Source organism: Sminthopsis crassicaudata, chromosome 2, assembly GCF_048593235.1.
Source record: "Sminthopsis crassicaudata isolate SCR6 chromosome 2, ASM4859323v1, whole genome shotgun sequence".
In the NCBI taxonomy this organism is placed as follows: domain Eukaryota; kingdom Metazoa; phylum Chordata; class Mammalia; order Dasyuromorphia; family Dasyuridae; genus Sminthopsis; species Sminthopsis crassicaudata.
The window spans coordinates 493,533,048-493,555,238 of record NC_133618.1 but is presented as its reverse complement, the minus strand read 5'-3'; the positions used below and the strand labels follow the sequence as shown (position 1 = coordinate 493,555,238).

At 42.5% G+C, this 22,191-nt stretch overlaps 1 protein-coding gene across 2 annotated transcripts in view; it reads right to left on the bottom strand.

Moving 5' to 3' along the window:
* Positions 1–22,191, bottom strand: part of SLC12A3 (solute carrier family 12 member 3) — a 48,546-nt gene that overhangs the window by 9,403 nt on the left and 16,952 nt on the right. For both annotated transcript variants that reach the window (XM_074293469.1, XM_074293471.1), the window contains exons 9-23: positions 18,457–18,541; positions 17,763–17,917; positions 17,189–17,296; positions 16,481–16,604; positions 15,479–15,580; positions 14,955–15,110; positions 11,618–11,717; positions 10,430–10,541; positions 9,631–9,771; positions 8,737–8,843; positions 6,064–6,146; positions 5,907–5,978; positions 5,405–5,506; positions 4,159–4,270; positions 1,384–1,470 (exon numbers count right to left, since the gene is read on the bottom strand). In XM_074293469.1, coding sequence (XP_074149570.1) covers positions 1,384–1,470; positions 4,159–4,270; positions 5,405–5,506; positions 5,907–5,978; positions 6,064–6,146; positions 8,737–8,843; positions 9,631–9,771; positions 10,430–10,541; positions 11,618–11,717; positions 14,955–15,110; positions 15,479–15,580; positions 16,481–16,604; positions 17,189–17,296; positions 17,763–17,917; positions 18,457–18,541 — 1,646 coding nt within the window. The remainder of the gene's footprint in view (positions 1–1,383; positions 1,471–4,158; positions 4,271–5,404; positions 5,507–5,906; positions 5,979–6,063; positions 6,147–8,736; positions 8,844–9,630; positions 9,772–10,429; positions 10,542–11,617; positions 11,718–14,954; positions 15,111–15,478; positions 15,581–16,480; positions 16,605–17,188; positions 17,297–17,762; positions 17,918–18,456; positions 18,542–22,191) is intronic.

The following is a 22,191-nucleotide window of genomic DNA, read 5'->3' as shown; positions in this document are numbered from 1 at the left end:
ATGTTATGGAGAGGATGGTCCTTGACTAATTCATCCTCATTCCTCCTGGAAAAAGGAACTCCTTTTTCCAACTTCTAAGCACTAGTGTGCTTGGAAAGTAAAGAATAAGCATAAAGCCAGATTACCCTGAAAATTAGGGATAGGGCCCTCCTGTTTCTAAACTAAGAACATCTCATAACAAGAAGCATTTCCAAGGTTAGAGAAAGCTTAGGAATTTGTGAACCTAGAAAACTATTCATTTTTTTGGACAGACTTAGCCCCTCAAAGACAGTCCTAGTAGGAAGCTGAGGAATTGATTGAGTCTTGGAGTTTGAAACATCCCACAGTTTAAACTGCTTCTTTATGGGTAAATTCTGGCTTTGAAAAACCCAGTTTCCTCCAAAACTCAGTACAAATGCTACCTTCTATATGAAATATTCCCTGTTCTTCCTTCCCCTCCTCCCCAGTTTGTAATGTCACTACTCAAATTACTTTGAGCTCATTTTAAAATTAAAAAAAATATATTCTGTATTACTTATTAAGTTCCTATTGTTTCCTCCATTAGAAGTGTGCCCTGCATGAGGGCAGGAAAGTATTTTACTTTTGTCTGTACTTCCCTTAGCACAGAGCCTTGGTCTATGGTAGATATTTAATAAATGCTTGCTTAAACTGAAGGTTTCTGAAGGGGTAAAACTTAGCTGTAACCTGGCATATATTGAGATCATTGGATTTGGAGAAGGAAAAGACATTTAAAGATCATCTGGTTTTCACTAATCTAAGTGCCACTTAATAAATACTTAGACTTTAGCCAGGTCTCACTTCCAGGTGTGCCTTGGAGAAAGACTGAAGCAGTAATATTCAGAAAGACAGAGGAAACCACAAAGAACCCCCACCCACACACACACACACTCCCACCACTATCTCCACCACCATTGTAATAGCTTCAGATGCTTTTTTCCCCTTCCTTTCTTTTAGAGAATCACAAATTTTCATGTTAGAATCCAATAAGGACCTGAAAAAGAACCCAATGTATCACACATCTAACAGATGGACAACCCACCTTAGCTTGAAGATCTCTAGAGAAAGGAATTCCACTAGAAGAGAGCCCATTCCTCTTTTGGACAGTTCTCTTAGATCGTTTTTCTCTAGGTTAAACCTTTATCTGCCACTTTGTAACTTGTCCAAGATCCTAAGAAGTTGAATCTCACAACTAAAGGAAGATCTATCATCCTTCCACTGATGTTTGTACGTACACACACACACACACACACACACACACACACACACACACACACACACACACAGAGTGGAATCTCATTTGAGCCCATCTTTAAAATGGACTTGTTGCTCCTACTCATGTCCACCATGTCCCTGTGCCCAAAGCTCCAAAATATAGAGCATTACTGTTCTGGCCGAGGCTTCTGATTGATGTCAGGAAGGACATGAACTTCATGAAATCCGAGACGGAACTTGCTCAGCAGTGAAATAATCCTGTAAGGCAAGTGAAGATAGATTTGTAGATTTGTTGTTATTGTTGTTTTTCCCCCATTCACTCATCAAGTAATTAAAGTAACTCTCATTTCTTTGGTGCTTTAAATTTTACAAAAATCTCTTTCACAGAAAGAGAGATGATGATTTGCTCAGGGTCACAGCTAAAAGGAGTTAATGCATGTCTGATTCTAAACCCCTTGCATCTCTTCTGATGTGATTTTAAAGAACAAATCACACCCTCCCCATCTCCTTATGTTTTCATCTCACAGTTGGGGCTGGCACCTGGCATTTTCAAAAATATGAAAAGAGGACACAAAACAAACAAACAAGAATTTCTCCAGTGTTCCTTTAATAGGAACACACTTGGGTTTCAAGATAAGCAAACAAAGAGTACAGATCCAGGAGTTTGTGACATGGGGCTTACTCAGAGCTGAGTCTTTTTCTATGGTATGAATTTGGGGGTCCCTAAAGTACTACTTCCCTGGATGCTTACGATGTGAAAGACACAGTCCCTATTCTCAAGTAACTCAGAGACAATGGGAATGCAACAAAAAACATTCAATTTTCTGGCTAGGGAGCTCTAACTTTTGGTGTTGTGGACATTTCAAAAAGGGAGGGATCTCTTTGGGTCAGGAAGGATTCACAGAAGAGGTTTAGAGCTTGTCCTGGGCCTTGAAGAGTAGGCTAGATTTGGATAGATAGGGAGGATAAAGTTGGAAGGCCATCCAAATGGAAGGAAAGGTCCAGACAAGAGCCACTGGTTTCTATGAAAAAGACTGCTTTGGTTTAAATGGAGATAGTGTGCTTGAGAGTGGAAGGAGATATGTTTGCATGCATACATGTGTGTGGGAGAGTCAGATCAGAGAAGGCCTTCAAAATATCCACACAGGGGATTCTATATGGTTTAATTTGTCCTTTTAAGGACAATTATCTACAAAGGAGATAGTTCATAGAGAGGCTAATCTAGCTAATGTTAGTGAAGCTAATGGGAAGAGAAGGGGGCTGGGATAGAAGCTGAGGGTGGAAATTGCCAGAATGACATGTCCCTGTGTAAGTTGCTTATCACTTTCTTTCAAGGATTATAATTTTCACCTCCCTCCATTCCTTACTAGCTTCTTACCCAAGGGGAAGGTATGACTGTCTCCCTCACAAATGACCTCCCCCTGATATAATTTATTTTCATTTTAAAAAATAAACTTATTTTTAATATTCATTTTAAAAGGCTTTGAGTTCTGAATAATCTCCCTCTTTTCCTCTATCCCTCCCTTCATCCACCCATTGATAAGGCAAGCAATATGATATTTAATATGATTTTCAGAGCAAATTCACACTTCTCATCTTATGTTCTTTAACTCACAGTGGAAGTGGTATAAGCTTGTCCTTAGCACCTGGCGTTTTCAGAAGTATGAAAAGGGGATATGAAACAAAAAACAATTTCTCAAATGTTTCTCTAATAGGAACAATTCGAGTCTCAAAATAATCACTGAGCACTAGAGCTTATAGTCTTTGCTGTGGGATCTCCCTTTCTGATACGCTCCTCTGCTTTATATGTGTTTCCACTCCAGTCCAACTTCTCAGCTGTGAAATTGATATTCTTGGGGCAGCTAGGTGGCTCAGTGGGTAGAGCACCAGCCCTGAAGTCAGGAGGACCTGAGTTTGAATATGACCTCAGACACTTAACACTTCCTAGCTGTGTGCCCCTGGGCAAGTCACTTAACCCCAGCCTCAGGAAAAAAGGAAAACAAAAAACAAACAAAAAAACCCCAACCTGATCTTAAAACATAAGTCTAACCATGTCACCCCATCTCCCCCACCCCTAATTCAATAAATTTCAGTGATTCCTTATTATTACCTTAAGGATCAAATATAAAATGCTCTGTTTAGCTTTTCAAGCCCTTCATAATTTGGCCTCTTCCTTCCTTTTCAGTCTTCTTATATTTTACTCCCCTCAAAGAACTCTGATGATACAGTGACACTGGCCTCTTGCTGTTCCTTGCTCCAGAAACTATTTTTTGGCTCCATGGATTTTCTCTGGCTGTCCCCGATTCTCATCCCCTTATTCCTGGAACTCTTTCCTTCTTAATTTCTGCCTTCTGGCTCCCATAGTTTTCAAGTCCCAACTGAAACTCCACTTTCTGCAAGAAGTCTTTCACATTCCTTTTTAATCTTAATGCCTTCCCTCTGAGATTATCTTCAATTTATCCTATTTATATCTTGTTTAGACAAATTATACCTAGTTCTTTGTATGTTGTTACTACATTAAACTGGGGGTTCCTTGAAAGCAGACTTTTCCAACCCTTTCTTCCTAACTCTAGTATTCAGCATAGTACATGACACTTAACAAATGCTTATTAACTTGAATTGACTTAAACAGCCTTAGCCTGACCTGCCTTAAGTCAGGGCTGTCCTGGAGTCACTTCAACAGTTAATTTTCAGTGAGCATTTACACCTTGGAAACTGGCAAATGCCAAAATCAGGACTTAATTTATTGATTGTCTCAACCTAAGAAACTGATGCATCCTGCATAATTCCTCCTCCCCCTGAGAGTCAGTTATTAAATATCTACCAGCATACCACTGCTTTGTCAGAGAGTGTCATAACCAGGTCCTTGAGTATTTTCAAATGCCCCAAACTTAGAGGAAATTGGCTTATAACAAGAGAAATAAGTCTCAATCCATATCCACTTACGCCTTTCTCTCTTCATCCATCCGGTTGATCTGGCCCCCAACAAACACTCGAATCTTACACTTGTTCCACCTCTTCTTTCGACCAAGAAGATAGGGAATCAAGAGGGTGAGCCCTTGCCAAAGTAAAAGATGTCAAAAGCACATCAGAGCCAGTGGCAAAAGCAGCCCCATTGCCCACCTGCCTCTGCTGAGTCACCGTGTTTTACTGCCTCCTGTGCATCTTCTATGTAGATTTTGTCACTTAATAACCTTTTGTGAAATTCCAACCATTCTGTGCAAGGAACTGCACTAGATGTCTTGTTAAAAGAAAAACACTTAAAGTTTGAAAGCAATGTAGTTGACTGAAACCTGGGCTCTGGTTTTGGGTTTTGAAACTGTGTTGGCCTTAAATAATTCACTTAATTATAGAATGTAGGCAGTGAGGTGATGCAGTGGATAGAGCATTGGGCTTGAGGTCAGGAAGATCTTAACTCAAATTCAGTCTTAGTTATGTGACTGTGGGCAAGTCACTTAACCTCTGCCTCAGTTTCCTCATCTGTAAAATGGGGATAATAATTATACTTGTCTTTACAATAGTACTTGATTATTGTAAAGATAATAATACTTGATAATACAATTATTATAAAATAATACTTTATTATTATAAAGATAAAATGAGATCATATTTATAAAAGTTCTGTAAATGCTAGCTATTATTATTGTTAAATCTGAAAAAAACGTTAGTGACTTCACCACTCCTAATCTTTAGTTTTTAGTTCCTTTGTTTGTAAAAATAAGGGATGGGGGAGGTCTGTGAATTAGTTCTTTCCTTTCAGCTCTAAAATCCTATGATTCTATAATGTTCTGTTAGCACATTTCTGAGAAGAAAGAGAATTACATCATAGGATTAACATCATAGGATTTGAGTGGCAAGAAACTGAGAATCATCTATTTGTTTCTGTTTTTCACAGCATAAGACCAAGATATACAGAGAGGGGGGACTCCATCCAAAATTTCATAGCCAATTGCTGGAAAAATTAGTCAAAAGGCTTCAGGAATCTCAAGCAACAAAACAGGACCGGATTCCTAGATCAATATCCTTTTTATTAGAAACTATTGTGTCAGGTCAAAGACGTGGTAAAAATGTCCCCAAAACAAAGGGAGAGGAAACTATTAGGGGATGTGAGATGCCAAAGAGAAAGGCAGAGAGAGACTCCTTTTTTTAGACTTATCCCTCAGAATCTCCTGGCACTGTGGGGATTACTGACCTCCATCATCAAAGAGCCAGTAGATATCAATGGTCTTCTTGCCCTGTTCAGATTGAAATATTGTGCTGGCTTGTTCTTCAGCCACCAGAACTTCCGGGTTTACTAGAAAAAATAATAGACATAGATAATAGAAAAAGATAATAGAAAAAGGTAAAAGACATATACTCACTTATGACTCTGTGGTTGGGGGAGAGGTGGCTCACTCACCTTCATCCATCATTTCTCCTTTCCCTTTGGCAGATCAAAAAGTGCCCCCCATTCCCTGCTCCTTGATCATGACTGTACTGTAGGTGTGGGAGGCCTGTGGGGACTCCCTGGGGCCTTCCCAAAATAGATATACTATATCATGGAGAAGTCTATCACCAGCCCTTTCAGTGACCTTTTATCTCCCATGACCCTAAAGGAGGGAGACCGTGTAAGAATGTGGCCTTGGCCAGTCAGCTAACTTCCCCACAGGTTGACAGATCACTGAAGGCTGAATCATAGAGGGGCTGACGTGTACCACTGACAGACGGCCTAGCTCCATTGGCTCTGGCTTCTTTCTGGTCTTCAGTAGGGTCAAATACAGGATTAACTACAAGAGAGAGCAGAGAGGTGGTCTTGAATGCAGCCTGTGCCAGAGGCCTGGGAGTGGCTGGGACACAGAGGATGGCACTTACTGTGGGCTTGCATCACTTCAGAGACGTTGAGACCTTCTCTCATCCTCATCACACACACACCATAGTTGAAATCAAAAGCATCACTGGGGAAAGAATAAACACAGTCCTGCCCACTGTATACTTGGAGTTTCTTGAATCAGGATATCAGCACAGACCTCTTTCTCTGGTTGAGAAGGTATCATTCACAAGGAAAGCCTAATGCTTGGATGATAGCCTACTGCTATCATAGGAAGAAATTTGTCCCCAAATATCTCCCTATCTGATGGCTGCTCTGTTGGAAATTCTCCCCTAGAGAATGCCCAGTCTAAGCTAATGGATCTCTAAGCTCCCCTTCTACCACAGCAGGTGTCCTGGAAAGGAAAAAAAAAAACATAGGAAGTCCTTTGTTTTATTATGGGCTTTATTATGATTGAGTGCATCAGATCTGCTTTTCTCTCAGTGCAAGAGGAGCTGGGATAAGATGGAGCCACAGTATTCGGGAGGTGAGGGAGTGCTGAGAAGGAAGGAAAGGACACAAGAGACAGGGTAGGACATTGAAAAGAGCGCTGGTTTGGAATCAGAGTATGGGGCCTGGAAGCAGAAGACTCATCTTCCTGGCCTCAAACAATTGTTAAGCTACGTGACCACAGGCAAGTCACTTAACCCTGTTTGCCTCAGTTTCCCATCTGTAAAATGAAGTGGAAAAGGAAATGGTAAATCATTCCAGCATCTCTGCCAAAAAAAGTCTCAAGGACGGTATTGACATGATATGGTCTATGGAGTCACAAAAAGTTGGACACAATGGCGGGGGGGGGGGACTAAACAGCAACCTCTGAGTCCAAATCTAGTATTCTTTTTAGTAATTCTCAAAGTGCAGGGTTTTTTCTTCGTACCTGGCAATAACAACAGCAACAACAACCATAATAATATCTAGCATCTGTTTAGCACTTTAAGGTTTACAAAGTGCTTCACATTTGTTAACTCATTTGATCTTCACAACAATATGAGAAAAAAGCAACAACAATCTTTTGAAGTAAGTGCTATTATTACTCCTATTTTACAGAGGAGGAAATTGAAACACAAAGAGTGACTACCAGGGTCACATACCTAAGAAAATGCCCATGAGGGGTTTGAACTCAGATCTTCCTGATTAAAGGTAGCTAGCTATTCACTGAGCATCCAGGTTCCCCACAGCTTACTAAAAACAACTTCTTGATGACTACACGTTATCAGATTATCCTGGTCCAACACAATCTGGACTATCTAGGACCGAATTCACTGCAACCCTCAATTTACAAGCTCAGATTTATATCTTCTTTTACAAGAAAGTACAGTATAGAGAAAACTGGCCTTGGAAACAAGATCAGTTGAGGTCAAGTCCTGCTTCTGACCCAGACGGGCTGTGTGATCCAAACAGGTTAACTTCTCAGTCCTTTAGATAATCCCTCAAGACTGTAACATAGCCGAGCTGCTGTCCTATATTGGGAGAAGAAATTCCACCCTGGCAGTTCCCTATACTAATCAGTCATTAAATACTTCTTAAGCACCTACAATGTGCCATGCACTCTGCTAAGATCTGGGGTCACAAAGCAAAGAAAAAGCCAGTCTGGAGCTCCCAATCTAATGGGGAAGATTACATACAAAGTACATATAAGATAAATAAGAAATAATCAACAGAGAGAGAAGGTATTAGAATTAAAAGGGACTGGAAAAGATTTCCTGTAGGAGATGACAATTGGGACTTTCTAGGTCCAATCCCTGACCCTTCCCAATTACAAAGTACTTCCACGCATATAACTCTCATTCCCCTTGTGAGGCAGCAGTACCAATATCATCACTGCCAATTTCACTATAGGAAACTGAGGATGAGGAGGTAGGTGACTTGCCCAAGATCATGCCGCAAGTTAAGGAATCAAAACAAGATCCCCAGTCTCTTGCTAGCTGATTTTGTACTCTTTCTACTCTACTGCCTCTTTTAAAACAAGGGGCAGGAGTGTGTATGGGGGGTGAAATCAGAGGGTTTTTTTTGTTTTGTTTTGTTTTTGTTTTTCAATTATTTATTTATTTATTTTAAGCTCACAGGTTTAATATAAACAGAGACCAACTTTCAAAGGTTTCTGGGTCTCATATGGAGGCCGGTCCAAAAAGTACCAATGATGAAGATGGCCCCATTATGAAAAATTATTTTCTACCAGAATCTTAGAATGTTGAAATTGATTAGGACCTAGGTCACTTAGTCTGACCTGCCATTTTACAGAGGAAGCAGAGAGGGAGAGTGATGTGTCCAGAGACCGGTGGCTAATTAGGGAGGGATAATGGGAGGGCAAAAACCCACTTCTCTTGGCTCCCAGCACAATAATAGTCTTTATGCCACTCTGGCTCCATTTGCCATTAAGGTAGGAAAGTGATTTGGACATGTTAGTTGAGAGAACAGATCAATAGATTAGCCCTGAGATAGCTCCCAAATTAAAATCATAGGTGTGACCCATTTGTCAAACCTGCCCTTCTCTTAACTGCAGAGGGCCTCCCCCCAGAGACTTAATGCCAAGAATAAGGTGGGAGTAGGGGAGATACTCTGCCCATGCTAAGAAGCCTTCAGAATCGCTCATCTTCTGGCCTCTACCAGCCATCCTCCCTTCCCACTTTGGCTGATGGAGACAGAGGACTGCTTCCCCTGAAGACCCTGGAACTCACTGTAGGATCCCAATGTAATCCTCCACTGTTGCTGGGTGAGCTGACTGCCAGTTCTTTTTGTATCCGACCACCAGGATGTTGGGCTTCATCTTCCCAAGACCGGATGCCTGTATTCAAGGAATAGCTAAAGAAGTATTGCCAGCTCTCCATCGTTCACATGTGGATGCTCTCTAAGCTTTCTTCTGGCTCTAGAGCCTATAATTCTTGGCCTGTTCCCCTGAATTAATGTAGGAAATTATCTCTCTACTCTTGAGGGTAGGGACCATCTATGTCTTATTCATTTTTATCCTGCACCCAGCATCAAGCTTTGCAGGTTTGGCACAATTAAAAATCAACTCTAATAGAGAAGAGCCAGGGATGAGTCTCCTTAAACATTTAGCTTCCCTGCTCCCCATACTGAGCTCCCCAAATTCATGGGAAACCATCTAAAACAAAATGTTCTCTCAATGGAACATAAGAGGCAGGCCTGAGTTCAAATATTTCTTAGCTAGCTGTGTGACTCTAAATAAGTCACCTAATCTCTCTGAGCCTCAGTGTCCTCATCTGTAGGCTGAAGAGGGACCTGACAAATTCCCAAATCTCTTCTGGCTCTAACTGAAAGATTCTATGAAGTAGGGATCTCCACTGCAAGAGTAGGGAGGTGGGGCCAATATGGCGGAGTGAAGGCAGGAATCCACTGTAAGAGTGATTAGAGTCCAGAAGGAGCTTCCCCAATGGAAAGACTGAGAGGAATGGCCATGGATCTTCAGGGAAGGTCATTCAGAGCAGGCTGGACCCTCCTTCGTCCACAAAAGAAGCAGACTCAGAGAGGGAAAATGATGTCTCTAGAGTCTCATGGCTAGTGGGGGATAGGCACTGTTGGGCTTTGTACTTTTCCCCAGGCAATCACTTCACCTGAATTAGAATCTGGACTCCGCTCCTCAAGTCCTCCGCGATCACATCTGAGTAGAAAGCCTTGATCTTCCTTTTGTTCAGCCACTTGGTGTGTCCATTGGAGATGAGTCGGAGCTCTGGCATTCTCTGTTTTCGAGGTCCCTGCCATGGGAGTGCAAGAGAGAGCCCCATCCCACCCAGGGAATCAGGCGCTGCTGTGCTGGAGAAGTCTACACTATCTCAGGGTTGGCTCACATCTACAGCCCCACCAACAAGACACAGATCTGGCAGGCCTAGTGAATGGAGAGAGAAGAAAAGGGAAAGAAGAAGAGGCAGGAGAAAAAGGGATCCTTAGGGAGTGTCTGGTCCCTTATCCTCCCCATCCCTTATTTTATTGTGGGGAAACTGAGGCCCAGGTGGGGGAGGCCCACAGAAGACAAAGCTGGAATCTGGATCCATGCGGAGTAAAGGAGAAAGGGCAGGAAATAAAAAATGGAGAGAAAGAGAAGGTGACAAAGGAAGGAAAAAACATGAAGTCAACCAGTGATGTTTTTTTAAAGCAGAAATGTAGGATGTAGCCAGATTGTGAAGGGTTTTAAATGCTAATTAAATTAATTTATATTTTCTACTAAAGTCAATAGAGCTTCTTTAGCAGGAGCTACTCTCATACGTGTGCGTTCCTATGTGCTCCATGGAAAGTCCCTCACCTCCATTATTAGCCTGGGGCTGGAGAAGTTTGCAGAAAATAGATAAGTGACTGTCCCAGCCTGGGGTTGTTCCCACCCCAGATCTAGAAGAGAAAAAGGAAGCAGACACTCACAATGATCACATGGCCACAGATCATCAGGCTGAGGTTCCTGGTGAATGTGCCCACAAAGTCCACCAGGGCTGGCCGGAAATTAGGTGGCCCAGTGAGGACCAGGCACTGGGGTCTAAGAATCAAAAAGGAGAAAATGTCAGGGACACAAGGGATGGAGCGACTGCTCAGAGATGGAAGCTGAACTTCTATGGATACTTTCCTTCTTCTATGCCTTGCATCTACTTCTTCATTTGCAAAAATCTGAGCTATATCTTGGGCACTTTAAGAGAATTAACCTGAAATGATTACATGCAAATTTTGTGAAAAATATGTCACTGTATAAATGGATAGGATTATTATCATTAAGAAACAAGCAAGCAGTCAATCAGGCCTTTATTAAGTACCTACTATGAGCCTCCTTCAGCAGCTAGGCTAGGCCTGGAGTCAAGAAGACTCCTCATTCTCCTGAGTTCAAATCTTGCCACAGACACTTACTAGCTGGGTGACTTTGGGCAAGTCACTTAACTCTGTTTGCTTCAGGATCCTCATTTGTAAAATGGGCTGAAGGAGGAAATGGCAAAAAACACTCCTGTACCTCTGCCAAGATCTCAAATAGGGTCACAAAGTATGGGACATGACTGAAACAACTTAACAATAAAATGAGCCTCCTAGGTGGCAGGAATACACATATTTCAAACATTCAAGGCCCTGTCATTTTATCAGGGTGAATACTTCTCCTAGCATTCCTCTCCAGCTGAATAGATGGTTTCTCAGCGTTGCTGTGATCTGAGCGTCCATCCCAAGGCCAGCCTGGCGATGAGCCTCTGCACTGGGCGAGGCTTCTCCTTAGCATGGACGCAGGCAGTCTGCCAGCAGACAGAAGCTGCCAGAACATGGCACGGCCTTCAGAAGCCAGGGCCCCTTTTGTGCTCCAGTGAGGCGGCAGAGGACAGCATTCATGGAGAATCATAAAATACCCTTAGTGATTGTATTTTTCATTTCTTTTGTTAGTGAATTTACTCAGTGTCCACACCATCAGAAGCTCTGGGGAGGTAGCTACGTTCTAGCCCCTAGTGTGGTATCCATCACGTGGTAAATGCTTAAGACTAATTTGCTGACTGGCTGCTTGCTGGTTCTCAGGGCTGGGTGAAGGTAGGGATATCTGTTTGAGAACAACTGGTCACGGGGATAAAAGGGTGCCCTGGTCACCTGTAATTCTTAATGTGCTCTTCAACTTCATTAAGTCCTACTGAGTAGCTCAGGGCCATGTTGTAGGAGCCAGCTTGGACTGAAGATCCCCAGTTCACCTCTGGAGAGAAAAAGAAGTTGGGAGGAGAGGAAGGAAGAAGAGTTTTACAGCTTTGGAAGAGCACAACATGTAGCTCTGAGGTAGGAGGTAGGATGGCGTCCAAGGATCTGCCCAGCAGCCCAAGGGCTGAAGCCACGCTACAGGAAATAATGAAAACAGCTCATAATAAAACCATTGTGCTCTAAAGTTCACAAACCATTTTCCTTACAACAAACTTTAGGTAAGTAGTGTAAACATTAATGTTCCTATTTTATAGATGAGAACTTATGGCTCGGAAAATTCATAAGGAGTGTCCAAGGTCATTCAGCTAATATATATTCAGGGATATAGATTTAGGGCTAGAAAGGAAATCATCTGGTCCAAGCTCCTTATTTTCCAATGAGAAAGTGAGGCCCAGGGCTCTTAAATGACAACCTAGACTAGAGAGAAAGAGCAAGGGTTTGAATCCAGGTTTTGTCTGACTCCAGGGGCATGACATTTTCACAAAAACATGTCCCAGTCTAGTTGATTTGGAAATGAGACTTTAAGGTTTACAAATTACTTTGCTTATATTATCTTGCCAAAAAGAGCCATCTTTTTGATAGGCTGAGGAGGGAGTATCTACAAGACTGTCTTAAGAAAAAGAAAATAGCAAATGGGGCAAACATCATTTCCATCATATCCTGCAGCAGGCATTGCTGCCCATTGGACAACTTTACAGGGCCATCCATCTTTAGTCATTTCTAAAAATTTCCTCATCTGCATTAGGAGAGTGATCATCCCTATCATCCTCTATTTCAAAGTGACTGGAATGGGGGTGGGGAAGGGCAGAGAAAATTCAACAATAGCCCTGAAAAGATTTTGTAAATGGCAAGGCAGGGAGGAAAAAGAGGGAAAGGAATCTGGACCAGGAGTCGGGAGAAATGAGCTGCCATCTAGTTTCTACCATATAACTAGTGTATTGCCTTGGATAAAATTGCTCAGGATCTTGGAGCCTCAGTTTCTTTCTCTGTAAAATGGAGATAGTAATACTTTCCCTACTCATATGAACAGACAATTCTCAGATGATGAAATTGAAACTATTTCCACTCATATGAAAGAGTGTTCCAAATCACTATTGATCAGAGAAATGCAAATTAAGACAACTCTGAGATACCACTACACACCTGTCAGATTGGCTAAGATGACAGGAACAAATAACGATGAATGTTGGAGGGGATGTGGGAAAACTGGGACACTGATGCATTGTTGGTGGAGTTGTGAAAGGATCCAACCATTCTGGAGAGCAATCTGGAATTATGCTCAAAGGGTTATCAAACTGTGCATACCCTTTGATCCAGCAGTGCTGCTATTGGGCTTATATCCCAAGGAAATACTAAAGAAGGGAAAGGGACCTGTATGTGCCAAAATGTTTGTGGCAGCTCTTTTCATAGTGGCTAGAAAATGGAAAATGAATGGATGTCCATCAGTTGGAGAATGGTTGGGTAAATTGTGGTATATGGAATATTATGGAATATTATGGAATATTATGGAATATTATTATTCTGTAAGAAATGACCAGCAGGAGGAATACAGAGAGGCTTGGAGAGACTTACATCAACTGTTGCTGAGTGAAATGAGCAGAACCAGGAGATCATTATACATTTCAACAACAATACTGTATGAGGATGCAGTCTGATGGAAGTGGATATCTTCAGCATAGAGAAGAGCTAATCCAATTCCAATTGATCAATGATGGACAGAATCAGCTACACCCAGAAAAGGAACACTGGGAAATGAGTGTAAACTTTTAGCATCTTTTGTTTTTCTCCCTAGGTTATTTATACCTTCCAAATCCAATTCTTCCTTTGCAACAACAACAACAACAACAACAATAGCAACAACAACAACAACAACAACAAAATTCGGTTCTGCACATATATATTGTATCTAGGATATACTATAAGATATTTAATATGTATGGGAATGCCTGCCATCTAGGGGAGGGGGTGGAGGGAAGGAGGGGACAAATTCAGAAATGAAAGGAGTATAAGGGATAATGTTGTAAAAAGTTACCTACACATATGTACTGTCAATGCTATAATTATAAAATTAATTAAAAAATATTTCCCCTACCCACTTCTGGGTTCTTTGATATCATGGGCAAAAAGCCAGTGATTCAGTGAATAAGGGAAATTTAGCAGGAGAGGAGCCAGCAGGCTGCAATTTGATGACAGAAGTGGATTGTGTATAAAATATATTATCATGACTATATACATACATACATATATATATGTGTATATATATACAAATATCTGTCTGTCTGTCTGTCTATCTATCATCTATCTATCTATCTATCATCTATCTATCTATCTATCTATCTATCTATCTATCTATCTATCTATCTATCTATCTCTCTCTCTACCTACCTATCCAGGAAATAGATGAGTTATGGGAAATATAGGTGAGGTTAGGAAATAGGAAAGAGGTGAGTTAGTCAATAGGGAGGATAATGAGGAATGCTAGAAAGAACAATGACCTTGGAAACAAGAAGCACTAAGGCAAATAGAAAGGACGGTGGGTATAAGGTCAGAAGATTTGAGTTCAACTCTTGACCCCACTACTTTGTCTCTGAGTTTCAGTTTCTTTATTTTTAAAATGTTGTTCTTGGATTAAAAGATCTTTAAGGTCTATTTCTAAATCTATGATGAATTATGATCTGGATTCAAATCCCAGGTCTTTCATGTACTAGCTGTATGGTTTTAGCAAAATCCTTAACTTCTCATGGGTGCAGTCTTCTGTAAAATGGAGAGAGTGAACTAGTTGATCTCCAAGGACCTTTTGTGTACTAGTATTGTCTTTTAAATACATGGGAAATGGGTAGTTCAATATTAACATCAGTGTCCCTGAAACAATAAGAGGATAAAAGTATACACACAAAGTGTAGTGCTTCAATAAAAGATTCTTGAGAAACCAAGAAAGAACTCCATAGAATGCAAAGTCATGGAGGCGCTGAAATCTTCTGTGACTGAAAAAGTATGGATTTCTCATAGCAAAGCACATACCCCATGGGGTTGTTGTTGTGAAGAAAACATCTATGTAAAGTATTTTGTAACCAGGAAAAGCTATGTGAATGTCATTATATTATAAATTATAAAGTGCTATACAAATGTCAGAAATCACTTCTATGACACAGGGATCATATTTTTTGCTACACTACAACTTCCTTCTGGCAGACAAATGAATAACCAAAGCCCCCCCTCACCAAGGTCTCCACACCTGGCTTCTTGTAGAGCACATATAACAGCAAGAAGATGACCACAGCAATGGCGATAAGGGCTGCCCACCAGGTGAGGAGGAACATGATGACCACAGAGATGATTGCCCCAAATAGGGCTATCCACTTGTTGTAGTAGTGAAATGAGGGTCTCCACCCTGGGACAGAGAGGAAGGTTGAGTTGGTACAGAAGACAGTGGGCAGACCCTCTCCCAGTACCTGATGGTAACAACTCTAGTTTCTAGGGGGAAGTGAATGAAGAAGACTCTGATTTTGCCAAGGAGCAGGGAATATAGAGTCTCGATGTGGGATCTTGCCCACTAGATCCTTAAGGATATTCTTTGAATACTGCAGGGTCTTGTCCTAAATTTGGGCAGATATTCCTGAAGGGCTTAAACTAGTCTTTGATATGGGTGCAAAACTCCTGATAAAGCCCAGTCTTTAGAGAGAAGACATTGAGAAGGGAGAGTTGGGACATGGTAGTCCTAATAAGCTAGGGGGCTTCTGTTTCCTCATCAGCACTTACCTGGAGAATTGGTGATGGAGGCATGGAAGCAGCTGAAGTTGATAAGTGCATAGGAGCACAAGAAAAAGTTGGAGATGATGGGGGCAATGGTGTTGAGCTCAGCTGCAAGTACCAGGGAGGGAGGGAAACAATTGTGAATAAACCTGACCATCCTGATCCATCATAGATTTGAGTGGACCTCCTCAAACAAGGAAACAGGGGTACAGAGACATGATCAGAGTATCAGGAGCCTTGAAGGTTGGGGTTGGGAGAGGGGTAAGTTCTTTGTGTCTGTCATTTCTCTCTATCTCCCTTCATCCTTCTTTCTCTCCCTTCCCTCCTCTATCCTTTCCTTTGGCCCTTTTTTCTTTCTCTTGCTCCCTCTGCTTTTGTCTCTCTGTCTCTGACTGTAATTGTCTCTCTGCCTGTATTTTTTGTCTCTCTGGGTCTGTCTTACTCTCTGTGTGTATCTCTGTCTCTTTCTGTCTTTCTGTTTTTGTCTCTATTTCTCTCTCTCTCTCTCCCTCCCCCCCTTCTCCTTCCTATTCTCCTCCCTCTGTCTCCCTCTCTTTGTCTGCTTTTTGAGTTGGAAAAAGCTCAGAGATGTGACACATGGTGATTCAGGGAATCATATATCTTTCACCTGAAAGAGAATTCAAAAGGTCATATGTCCACCCTTTCTCCTCAGGCCAGGTACTATTATCTGTACAATTCAGACCAGAAGAGATGAAGGGCACTGCTTAGGCCAGTCAATTAATATACAGCATAGGAAGACCAGGTCTCCCAGTGCAATATTTATCATTGGGCCTCTTATAAATCATTCTGCAGTCCATGCCAAATCCAGTTCGGGTGCTATGGGATTGCATCTGCATTTACTTAGTGTTTCACCCTCATCCCTGGAGAGGGGGAGGAGATTTAGAATCTTTTTCTCTGATTCTAAGCCAAGTAAGTGCTTTCTTTTCCATCCCCCGTATCTCTAGCCCCCATGCCTGCTACTTCCAAGGGACCAGGCTCCAGCCTCACCTATGAGAATGAAAGCCACAGCAATGAAGTAGCTCAGCAGATAACCCCGGACAGGCTCATTGTTTTTTCCATAGCCCTTCCCAAAGAAGCCAATGAGAGGGTAGAGCTGGTCTTCACACAGGCACTGGGAGTGAGGGATGGAGAGAGTGAGAGAGCAAGAGAAAGACAGCAAAGTTCTATCCTGGTTTCTTAGAATCTTTCTCCCTATTAAAAAAAATCCCCCTTAAAACAAGCTGTAAGAGACATTTACGTGTTTTCTTTAGGAACATTTTTCAACTGGCCTGTTTGTTTCTTCCATCTCCATTCCTCTACTCTTTTTTTTCCTTTTCCCTCCCCCTTCCCCACCCCACTTTATCTCCTTTTCCCCCCTCTGAGGCAGTTGGGGTTAAGTGACTTGCCCAGAATCACACAGCTAGGAAGGGTTAAGTTAACTGAGATCACATTTGAACCCAGGTCCTCCTGACTTAAGGGCTGGTGCTCTATGCACTGCACCACCCAGCTGCCCCTCACTTTATCTCTTTAGGAAAAGATAAAGTGAAATGGCTGATAGTGACAGTTTATGTCCCCCTTCTCTCTTGGTACCCTCACCAGTCCCAAAGCTCTCTGAGCCCCTCTGCTCTAAGCTTGTACCATCAGAGACACTCATCCCATTGAGTGCTATAGGAGAGAGGGCATCTAGACTTCACTAGGCTGACTACCACTTCTTACCTGGAAGACTTTGGCAGCAGAGACAAGGCAGGCCAGGGCAGAAGAGAGGGTAGCCCCAAAGATGCCCGCAGTGATCAGGGGGGCAAAGCCAGAAACCATGCTCATGCTCTGCAGAAGGGGCACAGGGTTTAGTACATGCTCATTGCTTAAGCTGTGCTCCAGAGCCCCTTGCTTCTGAGTTTTTAGTCTGCCCATCCTTCACACTTGGGTACTGCTCCCCTCAAACCTGGGTCCTGCACCTCTCATTCATGGTTACCCATCCTAGTAAATTAATTACTTTAGTAATTAGTGGAGCATCGGTCCACACTGGCCTATTGCCTGGCCTTCTGTGGGATGGGGAGTTCAATCTTGTATCTGGGCAGCCAGTTTGAATTTGGAAGGCCAGCTTCAATAAGCTCTATTACAGACTCTCTTGAAGAAGGCTTCCTTCTTCTTGTACCCTTCCCCATGATGTGATCAACACTTTGTCAATAGCTTTGACAAAAATCCTATGCAATCAGGGTCTGGAGAGGAGGACAGCCCCAACCCCTACTACTGTGATGATTCTCCTCAAAGGTCTGTAGATTTGGGGTACCTGGTAGTAATTGATGAGTCCGTAGTGGCAGTTGCGCTTTTGGGTACACTCGGTGAAGTTCCATCCGTAGCCACATGCCAGCCCTTCACAATCAGAGGAGCCAGGGACCACTGTGTCATTGAGGCCTCCAGAAGCATCCCGAACTACACAGGAGCCTAGCAAGGAAGCGATGTGGGGAGAGGGACAGTTGGCCCCGAATTTCTCTCCTTCGGCCTACTTCCAACAGAAGTCAGGGAGTTTTCTCATACCTGTATCACCCTGGGAGTCCTGGGGTCAGGACTGTGCCCAATGTATGGGATCTCCAGGTTAGATCCCACTTCACCTGGATAGAGTAGTTTAGCTTCCTAGCCAGGCACATGATAGGAAATGGGATTTATCTTTTGGTATCCAAACCTATCTAATGATATGAGGCTTAGAGAGGTCTTTAGAGTCAGTAAGATTTGGATTCAAGGAGCCTTCTGACACTTCCTGCTGTGTGATCCTTGACCTCTCAGTGTTCCAAATATCCCTTTATAACATGTAGAACATTAATTGAGGGAATTTTCTACACTAATGAAATCATAGACTTAGACGCTCCCCAAAAACACTTCCCCACCAAAAAAAAGGTAACAATGAGCTTAGTTGTAATTGTTGCATCAAACCATTAACAGAGCCCCAAACCTTTATCTGATATTATCTAGTGCTCACTACTTACCAATAGTAGCAGAGATGGCTAGATAGGACATTGTAGTCCAGAATATGGCCATTAAAGTGCCTTTGGGGATTGCCACAGCAGGATCCTGAAGGAGAAAGGTTTGTTTTTGTTTTTAAAACAATTCCTTCTTGGAGAACACTGAATACAGTAACAGCAATATTGTAAGGACGATCAACTGTGATAGGCTTAGTTACTCGGACCAAGACAACAATCCATGACAATTCCAATGTATCCATGATGAAAAATGCTATCTACCTCCAGAGAGAGAACAGAGAGAGAACTGTACAGCTTTGAGTACACACTGAAGCATTCTTTTAAAAATTTCTTTTATTTTCTTCCTTTTTGGGTCTGTATTCTTTTTTGCAACATGGGAAATGTTTTGCCTGACCACACATATAATCAATATTAAATTGCTTGTGTTCCAGATACCATCTCATCTACAGCACTCAATGGGATGGATGGGAGGAGCAAGAGAGAGAGAGAACAAGAGAGACAGACGGACACACAGACAGACACACAGAGACAAAGAAAGCAAGAGGGAAAAAGAGAGAGAAGGGGGAGAGATGGAGAGGGAGAGAGATAGACGGAGACAGAAAAAAAGAGACAAAGAGAGATAGAGAAGTTGGAACTCAAAAATTTTTTAAATGAAGGTTAAATTTTTTTAATATATAATTGGGAAGTATCTAATGAAATTAATAAAATAAATTGGGAGTAAAACTCTTCCTTGGCTTGCTTCCACCCCAGCCTTAAAGCCTTCTTGTCTAATGCCTTGAGTGAACAAAGAAATCCAGCCCCAAGGTTGAAGTCTGTTGTGTTACCAGAGTCCAAGTACAAGGCATTGAGAACTGGATTCTCTTGCTAGGGCCCTCAACCACAGCCATTCTTAGGAAGACTGATAGCCAACTCATATCCCTAATACTGGGGGAAGAGGTGAGGACAGATTGAGTACATTGTCATCTAGTACTCAGCAGGCGCTTAATAATTCTGTTGATTGATTCTCCGAGTTTTGTCACGCCATGACAGACCAGAAGATGACCTTACGAGTGAGAAGAGCTCCCCCTTTCTCTGCCATCCCTGGCCCTTTTCAATAACATCACTGACACCTAAATAACTCGGAGGTTTAGTTCAGGTTACCCCTTCCAGCTCTGAACCTGCGATCCTCTGACATCCAAGTACTTTTCCATACACCATCTCCTGTGAATCAGGTTATTGTCTCAATTTTTCAGATAGAGAAGCTAAGGTCTTGAGAAGGTAGGTGACTAGCTGTGGTCAGTGGCAGACCTGAGACGAGCCCAGACTTGCCAACTCCGAGCCCTGTTCTCTTTCCATCAGGGTCCAAAGTCTCTAAAAAGTAGAGGTTTGAAACCTTGTTGGGTTCAGACTAGGGGTCAGGTCCCACCTGGGAACAAAGGCAGTTCTTGCAACAGGACCAGAAAACATTCCAAGGACTGCTTTGCTCACGCTTCTCTTAGAGCCAAATACCAGTTGTACAATCTTGTGACTTTCATAGTACTTATACATCTTTTCAACATGATATGCTCTTTTGCCACTGTAATGGAGGAGCTCAAAGCAGACTCATCTTCTGATGAGTTGAAAAAGGTTGTGGTGACAAATACAAGGTAGGTGGGCCCCTCCATGGAGAAGTGGGCCGCCTCACTCTAGAGGAACTGCTTCATTCTCCCTATGTGGTACCTACAGGGAAGGATGTTCATTTGGTGCATGCAAACAATGTGCTAGCTGTGTTAATGATGTTATGACTGCTGTCTCTTTTTGTGGCTGGGAAAGGCTGTGGTGGGATCATGTTATTCCATTAGCATTCTCAGCCAAGTCCCAAACTGGAACGAGGAGAGGAGAGGTAGCTCAGCCAAGCTGCCATCTCAAAATGAAGCAAATTATCACTTCTCTCATCTTTTCCAGCTTCACTCTAGCCTTGTTAAATACAACATGTGAGTGTCACCTAGAACTTCACCAGCTGGTGTTGCTCCTACCTGCCAATGAAAAACACAGGGCCAAGCACTTGACCTTGGGGTCCCAGAAGGCAGCCCTTTGCCATGTAAAGTCCCCCAAGGAGAGGCTGGGTGCTCACTTTTTGGAGATAAAGAAGGTACTTTCCTTTTGGGGGTTGGAGTTCAGATTATATGATCTGTAAGGACCATCCCACTTTTAAGAGTGATTCTTCATTCTATTCCTCACCCCAGAAAAGCAAAATCTTGTCCCTTGTCCATACCTCAATGTTCTTACTGGTGAAAAAGGAAAGTTGGATTTGATAATCTGAAAATTCTTTAGAAAGGGAAGCCAGGCAAGGATCCCCAATTCTGAGTCCTTCCTAGGACCTGTAGCCATTGTCCTCTTCACCCCATTCAACAAGGTCTCCTACTACATCCAGGGCCATCTCCAGTCGTCCTAATCTATGTCTGGCCACTGGATCCAGAGGGCTCTGGAGGGGAAAGTGAGGCAGATGATTCTCACAGCCCTCCCTCATTTAAATCTAATTCACCTGCCTGCTGTGGCATCGCCTCCCTGATGTCACGGTCTTCTTCAAGAATGAAGGACAAACATCAACAACATCATACAAGTACATGCAATACTGAGTTCCCTACCCCAAACCTATCAGTAAAGACCTCACACTCACTCCTTGATGTAATCAAATGGCCAGACACCTGCCCACTTCTACAAAAGAACCTCTGCCTCCATCACATCATCATCACTGGGAAGCCCCAAGGAAATACTCCTTTCCCCTTTGAGGAAAGAGGGCTTGCTGCTCTTTAACTGTGGTTTAGGAGTTTCCCAGGTTTCTCTCTCTTCCCTTTCTATACTAACAAGTTATGTGGATTTCCCCCCTCCTTAGCTAGACCCAGGGGTGTATTGGAGCCAGCTCAAACCTCCTGGAGAGATCCACCTGTTAAATTTTCATTATGATCATTTGCATATCAGAAATCAGCAAATGCTACAAATTAGAACTTGATTTATTGTTTTATTGATTGTCAATATTTAAGAAAGGGATGGAGAAGATGTTAGTAATGCAAGTTAAATTTTAAAGTTTGAGTTTGTACAGTGCCCATCCTAAATCAGTTGTAAAAACATTTCCCAGCTCACTCTCATGTCCACTCTGTAGTCCCTCAACTATCTGAGCATATGTGTGTTAGGTTTTTGTTGATTTTTGTGGCTTATGGCTTTTCTCTGTCCATGCATTATATTTACCATGCCAACCTCATGCCCTGTAGCCACCTGCTTGGTATATCTAACATCATGGGGCTATTGGATGGAAAGGACAGAGAGGTATTGCTGCCCTGTAATTTTGAATTTTTTTTTTCTCTGAGGCTGTGGTTAAGTGACTTGCCCAGGGTCACACAGCTAGTTAGTATTATGTGTCTGAGACCAGATTTTAACTCCGGTCCTCCTGAATTCAAGGCTGGTGCTCTATCCACTGCGCCACCTAGCTACTCCCTGATTTTGAAATTTTTATTTTTGCATATGTACAAGTAGCTAACTTGTTATATGGCATACTCCCCTTGACCTCCATAGTTGTTAGGGAAAGGAAAGAGGAGAGGAGGGGAAAGAGGAAGGGAAAAAAAGGAGGAGGTGATGGAGGAGAAGGAGAGGGGCACAGGGAAGAGAAAGGGAGGAAGGAAGAAAGGAAGGAAGAAAGGAAAGAAGGAAGGAAGGAAGGAAGGAAGGAAGGAAGGAAGGAAGGAAGGAAGGAAGGAAGGAAGGAAGGAAGGAAGGAAGGAAGGA